The sequence below is a fragment of the Myotis davidii genome, unplaced genomic scaffold, assembly GCF_000327345.1.
Source record: "Myotis davidii unplaced genomic scaffold, ASM32734v1 scaffold1065, whole genome shotgun sequence".
NCBI classification, from domain to species: domain Eukaryota; kingdom Metazoa; phylum Chordata; class Mammalia; order Chiroptera; family Vespertilionidae; genus Myotis; species Myotis davidii.
This window is the reverse complement of record NW_006297281.1, coordinates 956,266-963,977: the sequence shown is the minus strand read 5'-3', so window position 1 is coordinate 963,977 and position 7,712 is coordinate 956,266. Positions and strand designations below refer to the sequence as shown.

Below are 7,712 nucleotides of genomic sequence, written 5' to 3'. Positions count from 1 at the left end.
GTCTGGGCCAGCTTTAGCTCTGAGGCTTGGCTCCAGCTCTGAGGCCTTGGCTGCTGAAAGCAGGTATCTGTTTTTTTTGGGTTCTAAAATCGAAACACTTTCAACTCCAGCTCTGAGATCCCTGTCTGGCTGAAAGCAGGTTTTTGGAGTTTTGTTTAGATTCTTTGTTTGTAACTATGTTTCAAACTGCAAGCTCAGAAGCCGGCAGCGGCAGGTGGGGAACATTGGAGTCCTCTGTCACTGAAGCAAGCAAACCTCATGTTCGCTTCAAGCTGTCTGACTGCTGGCCGCCATCTTGGCTGGCAGTTAATTTGCATATTGCCCTGATTAGCCAATGGGAAGGGTAGCGGACGTATGCTAATTACCATGTTTCTCTTTTATTAGATAGGATTATATAGGATAACAGACATATGATGAAATGCACCAATCAAAAAACATAGGGAGAGGGATCTGGAGATTATTATGCAAAGCGAAATAAGCCAGTCAGAGAAAGATAAGCATCACATGATCTCACTTATAAGTGGAATCTAATGAACAAAATAAACTGATGAACATAAAAGATCCAGGGACATTGAGGCATGCAACAGACTGACGAATTTCAGAGGGAAGGTACGGACAGGAAGAGATTAACCAATGAAATTATGTGCATAGCCCATGGACAGACAATAGTATGGGGGAGGCTTGAGGAGGGGTCATCTGTAATACTTTCAACAATAAAGATAAATTTTAAAAGTGAAATAAAATTTCATTACAAAGAGCACATTCTACATTCCTGGTGCTGACTCTAATATGATTTGACGTATAACTGGAATAGATATTTGCAAGGATCTATAAACATTTTGCAAATGTTGACTCATCTTGCTTTCTGAATTAGACTTCTGGACTTTTTATTCATAACCTTTTACTTTAATTCACTGAGGTTCAATGTGGAAAGCATTAAAAAAAACCACCTCTCCAAATTAAGAAAAACAATACTTAGAGTAGCTGAATAGATATGAAAACAAGATATATATATATTACTGTCCACAAGAAACCAACGTTAGAATAAAAGACAGAAACCAACCTTAGAATAAAAGACACACAGAGACTGAAAGTAAAGGGATGGAAAAAGGTATTTCATACAAATGGAAATAAAAAGAGCTGGAGTAGCAATATTTATATCAGACAGAAATAGACTTTAATAAATATAGCACTTGTGCCTGCAGTGTGGTTCAGTGGTTGAGTGTGGACCTATGAATGAGGAGGTCACAATTCGATTCCTGGTCAGGGTACATGCTTGGGTTGCAGGCTGGATCCCCAGTTGGGGGCATGCAAGAGGCAGCTGATCAATGATTCTCTCTTCACTGATGTTTCTATCTCTCTCTCTCCCTTCCTCTCTCTGAAGTCGACATATAAAGAAATATAGCACTTGCTTTAAACAATGCTTTCCCCCTTTGCCTCTGTATTTAATTTTACACAATTTCTTTAAGCAGCACTTATTTTAGAGCCCATGATCTCAGAAGAACCAACATCACTAACATTCATTCATCTCAAGAATGGAAACATTTACTGGGTTGCCAGTCCAGGAGCTTGAGAAGAACATGGGAGGCAGGAACAGCACTGTCCTGATGCAGACCTCATTCCCAGGGCTTATTAGGAGGGTGGGTTCTCAGTGCTCTCAGGGGTCAGGAATTACTACGGGCTGCTCTCTTTCTTGGAAAGAAAAGAGAATGTACCTGCTAATACTGATACTGGTGGTCGTGATTTGTGGTATCTTAGCAACACAGAGACAGTTTATCACAGGCTTGGAAATAATTGTGGCATCAAAACCTTCTATAATCCTACTTAACAGCTGGATTATGATAGTATGCAACATATTTCATCTTGAGCTCCTCTGGAGTTTTCTCTGAGCTCATGGGATGAGGACTGAAGGTGGAACCCAGCCAGCGCAGTTGGTCCAGACCCTCCTGAGAATCCTCCACGTGCAAGCAGCAAGCATGGTGCTCTCACTGTGCAGTGTTCCAGCGTTCTGCTACATGCAGAAGGCTACTCAGTGATCAAACACTCTTCTGATGAGGAGCTTAGCTGTAAAATGTGGACTGCGAGCAAACATGGCTTTATCATACAGCCAAAGTTAAAGCTTCAGGGATGCTCACTTTCATGGGTCCCACAGACACAAGCCCCACTGCAAGTTTCAGTTCTCATTAAATCTAATTATATATAGTTAAGCAGCTATTATGTCACTATTTGAAAAATATTCTAGTAAAGTGGGAAAAAATGAATAAAAACATACTACTCAAATATGGTAGTCGAGGTTGAGTTAACATTTCAAGTATCAAAATATACAGCATAATAATTCTATCACAAAAGTTATTATTTTAGCTTGGGCAGCACTGTATGCTGTGCTTATAAAAGCCAATATATAAAAACGTTAGAGAATATTTTTGCTCTCAAATTCAAACATGTTTCCAAAATTCAAATACATTATCACCTAACTATAAAAATTAATGACTTCATAATTAAAACAAAGCATAACTGGAATATATTCAGGAGAGCCCAGTTTTAATTTAATTTAATTTAATTCTACTATATTTGCCAATACTAATTTAGGCTTATAAAGTTATATTTCCTTTCACAAAACAGCCAAGTAAGAGTTCTTGATGTTCTCCAAATTAAGATGTTGATACAGAGGCCTTTTGTTTATCATAATAAGACCACTGTATTAGAAAAAGTTTAATACTTACCATCAAAACTAATACTTGCAACTTTGGTATATTTACTTTCTGAAGCTTTTAAGGTAATTGGTTTAAAGTGTACCGTTATAGCGTCATTTTGGGGTGTGGGTCGAACACTCTGCAAAGAGAAAAATACAGATAGTAATGCTTTAGTCTAACCGTTCAGTTACATTACACTGGAAAGTATACTGGAAAAGTAAGGCAGAATCAAAATTTTAAAACTTTAACTTAATGTGGTCCCTTTAAAATGGAGTAAGCCAAACTAATAAAATGTCAAATTAATTTCAGTAGAATATCTTTATGAAATAAAATGATCAAAAGAAAAATGTATGATAGATAAAAATCTAAAGACAAACTAGTATATGGGGTGTTGAGTACATAAAACAGAAAAAAAGGTATTTACTTTTTCAAGTGAATGCGTAAGTCATAAATAAGAGAGGGAGACACAAAGATTTATGACAGAGTCGCTCTAAAAGAATCCATAATACTAAAATTTGTCATCCTGGATATATGAACACATTGTATGCGGGAAACATACTTATATGTTTTACGTTGACTGGTAGCGTTGACTGGTGGTAGAGCGTGGGACACGTATTAATACGTTTTTAATAGACTAGCAGGAGAATGTGGGTAACGTATAAATACATAAACTAAAGTTATCGTAATTTTACTGAACGTTGCCATTTGCGCAAAAAATTAGCAAAAACAGCCGCACCACCTGTTAGCGCGAGATAAAAACTACCCGCAAACAATGTGTGAAGATGAACAATGAACATGAATTTGGGGGCTGCTGCCCCCTTGGCAAGATGGCGTTGCAGAGCCACTCCTAACGCTGTTTTCTGTTCTCCAAGGTGTGCTGTGCAAGTGAGGTGCTGCTGGCCAGGGGCAGGGTTTCATTCCCAGCTGTGGCACTGAGCAGTGACGTGATCGCAGGGATGTGTAATCGGATGAGGTCAGAATTATTTAAACTTAATAAAAAGTAACTTTTTAACTGATGATCCTCACTGACACAAAGCACTTTTCATTGGAAGGAACTTTGAAGATCCCACCTTATTTCCCTGTTTAGAGGTGAAGAGAACCGTGCAGTACTGAGTGATGTTTCAGTAGCTAGGCATCAAGAAGCAGAATTGGAAACGAGGGTCCCGACTCGGTCCAGGGCCCTTCTTCACCTGACACCCCATGCCCAAACATGCACTAACATAATCACTACACACACTGCTTTCCACTACCTACAGGCAGAGCACCTCTGGCCCACTACTGGTAACTCAGCCATCAGCAGGTCTTGACTGGGCCTGGAATCATGGCCCTAAGTAGCTCTGTAGTTTCTGTGTCTGAAATCTTCGCAGCTAACCACCGTAACAACCGGTTGCTATGACACCCGCTGTGGCCAGCAAACCAGGCTGATCAGGGGGTGTGTGCAGCCAGCCCCGCCCCGCCCCTGATCACCAACCCCAATAGCGGGTGGGGCCAGCCAGCCAACCTCCTTCAGTCCCTCCTCCTGCCCAGCCCCACTCCAGATCGGCCCCCACCCAGATCAGGGGCAGGGTAGGCTGGCCAACCACCCATGGCCCCTCCCCTAGGCTGCTGGACCCCAGTGGTACCCCCCACCCCATTTGGGATTGGGGCCCACCAGCCAATCACCCTCAGCCCCTTCCCCCAGGGGCCCTAATCAGCCCCTGATTGGCGTGGGCGGCCAGCCAACCTCCTACCATCTCCTCCTCTCGACAGGCCCAGCCCTGATCCGCCCTGATTGGGGCTGGGCCTGCCAGACCTCACCTGGGCGTGAATTCGTGCATTGGGCCTCTAGTATTAATATATTTATTATCAATAAGCTTACTGTAATTAGCAACCACTTAAAGTACAAGTCTCTTCATTCCTTGAAGGGTGTGTGTGTGTGTGCTCAAAGCAGTTTGAACTGTAAGATGAACAAAAACTGGGCAACGTTTCATTTGGTTCCATTACACTGTACTACTATGTTAGTATTTCTTCTGAAGGACAGGGAAGCAGTACAGAAGCACATGTGACAATCCCATAGTGACCAGTGTGGGACTGAGTAAGCTGCCCATCCACTGTGGGCCTGATTTTTTCCATCTGTAAAACCCTAGGGGATTGGATTAGATATCTTCCAAGAGTCCATCTAGCTACAACATTTTTATTCTATTAATTTTGCTGTGTTTTCATATTAGCCAGTTTCATCCTGAGGTCAAGATTGTCAGAGACAATCTTACAAAGCTTTGCAGAGGACTTTCACAAATATGGCTCCAAACTCTCTCACCTGCTTGACTGACTAGGACAGAGGAGCAAGGGGACCATGACTGTGCCAGGCAAGCTTCTGGACTACACGGAGCATGAAGAGCCACAACACTTCTGAGTGCCGTCAGCCTGCAGAGCACCACGTGGAAACAGCTACACGGTGATGTTTATTACAACACAGTCACTGTACGTACTAGGAGCTTAGGATAGCTGGTGAAAAAAAATCGTTCTTCTCATATGAAACACCACTGCTAAGGTTTTCCTTACCAGAGAAAAATTTTATACTCAATATTATTACTTTAAAATATGTTGCACTAATAGTTAACAAATATTCAGTTGATGTGTTTTATATAAGTAGTCTGAATTGTTGCCATTCAAAAAACCTCTAAATCAGTTAAAACCCATTTTCCAAGGAAACAAAAACAAAACAAAACAAAATCCTGAAATAGTTGGCTTATACTGGTGGCTTTAAATAAAAAATACGTTATTATTAACTTGTAATAAGCATATTTACACTAACATCAGTTACAGTATCAGTTAATAGCTGCTGCTGATTTCAAGACAACCAAGAAGTGGAAAAAAATGTGGCAAGATTCCGAGGAAAGGTAGGCTCCCACAGGTTCTAAATAGAGTTCCAGTCTTTTCTCACAACACTCGTACTCAACTCTCAAGTGAGACGCAAGGTCCCAGAACTTTCCGAAATTTACAACATTTGAGCAAGCAAGGAAAATAACCTTGCAGTATCTAGTAACTGTATAAAACAGTAACACAACTTTGCTAAGGCTCCTATCAAGTTGATATTGGTAAAATGAATGAGTACACCTGTGACTCTTACTCATCAATTAAATTAGCATGGAAACTTCAGGCAAGTGTTCCTCTTAGAACATCTCAAGCAAACTTACTCCAGATTTTATAACATTAATGTTCCATGAATGTTTTCTAAATATTCCCAAAGTTGCAGTATAGACGATCAATGTCAGGAAGGTGTGACCCGTGCATCTTGCCCACTAACAGGTGGGGACCTGTATTTGGAGTTGCTTGCTTCAACAGTCCTCTATCTATAAAGACAATTCAGAGACTGAATTCCCTGAAGGGAAATTAAAAAACACACACAACCCTGCCTGGACCATCCTGAAAGCTACATATTTGTGAAATGGAGGAGGGCAGAGGCCCTCCTAAAATGCATCAATTTTGAAGTCTGGCTTATTACGCAGAAAAATACAGGAAAAGCCTTAGGAAACTCTCATAAAACTCATGTGATCATCTTCTGGCTGGTAAGGTGAGAAGTCTTAAGCTACCACCATCTCAAGTGGACCACTGCAAAAGATTTCTAATATTCTGCAGTTCATTCTCCACAGAGTAGCTACTGTGACCTTTTACAACACATAAATGCTTAAAATTCTGTAATTTCTCACTGCACTTTAAAATCTTAACACGCCACAGAGCCCCAGCAGCCCTGTGACTCCCCTACCCTCACCTTTTACATTCAACCTTTGCGTCTTCCATGACATCTAAAGCTGTTCCTGCCTCATGCCCTTGTACTTGCCACTATCTGTGCTGGGAACACTTGTCCACCAATTTTTCTTATGGATGCCTACTTCTTAATCCTCAGTTATGACCACACATGTCAGCTCAAGTGACAGCCCTATCTGAACCATCCCCTACCCTCACATGCCATTCTCCTTCCTTCCTTCCTTCCTTCCTTCCTTCCTTCCTTCCTTCCTTCCTTCCTTCCTTCCTCCCTCCCTCCCTCCCTCCCTCCTCCTTCCTTCCTTCCTTACAACTGGGCTTGATCTACAATGATGTTGTATAACTTTGGTGGTCTGATTCACTGTTGTATTCTCAGTACTCAGCACAGGAGGTGGCATATAATTGATGTTCATAAAATATTTACTGATGAAGAAATAAATAATGAGGAAATAACACAAATCTACCAAAACACTTGGCTGGTTGTAGGCTTTGGATATTAGAAAAAATACATACAAAGGCAGATACAGACGAGATATACAGACATATATATAGATCAATCGGTTTATATTTATTTCTTTTTTTATTATTATTTTTTTACTCCTCACCCAAGGATATTTTTCCGTTGATTTTTTAGAGAGAGTGAAAGAGAGAAGGAAAGACAGAGAGAAATATTGATGTGAGAGAAATACATTGATTGGTTCCTCCTGTACACACCTTGACCAGGGCCTGGGTCAGAGAGGAGCCTGCAACCAAGGTACATGCCCTTGACTGGAATCGAACTTGGGACCCTTTGGTCTGCAGATCGACACTTTATCCACTGAACCAAACTAGCTAGGGCAGATCAATAGGTTTTTAATAGGATACCAATTTGAAATTAAAATGATATATTCATACAGACTTAAATGTCATTATATGCCTCATATACTTTCATGTAATTTCTGAGTTTTTAGTTGAATAAGTCACTTAAAAAAAAGGTCTCACTTGGCACTCTCCCTCCAGGGAGCACACCTGTGCCATTCCCGTCGCCCTCTCTTTCCCCCACAGGCACTACCCCCTATCCTCTTAGGGACATGAGACTTGCAACCATGGGAGCAGTGGGCAGTGGCAGCTTTTCCCAGGCTCACCTCCTGAACTTGTATCCAAGGCCCCCTCTTCTCTGACTTCCCAGATGAGCCAAGGCAGCCGGGCCTAGGCTCTTCTGTTGCTTCTATGTCCTTCCTATGTATGTTTTTGTTGTGGCCAATAAATTCTCACTTGCTTTCCTATACTTTGTTT

At 41.2% G+C, this 7,712-nt stretch overlaps 1 protein-coding gene across 1 annotated transcript in view; it reads right to left on the bottom strand.

Annotated features, from left to right (window-relative positions):
* Positions 1–7,712, bottom strand: part of TMEM131 (transmembrane protein 131) — a 178,074-nt gene that overhangs the window by 92,399 nt on the left and 77,963 nt on the right. The window contains exon 13 of the mRNA XM_015570023.1: positions 2,724–2,832. Coding sequence (XP_015425509.1) covers positions 2,724–2,832 — 109 coding nt within the window. The remainder of the gene's footprint in view (positions 1–2,723; positions 2,833–7,712) is intronic.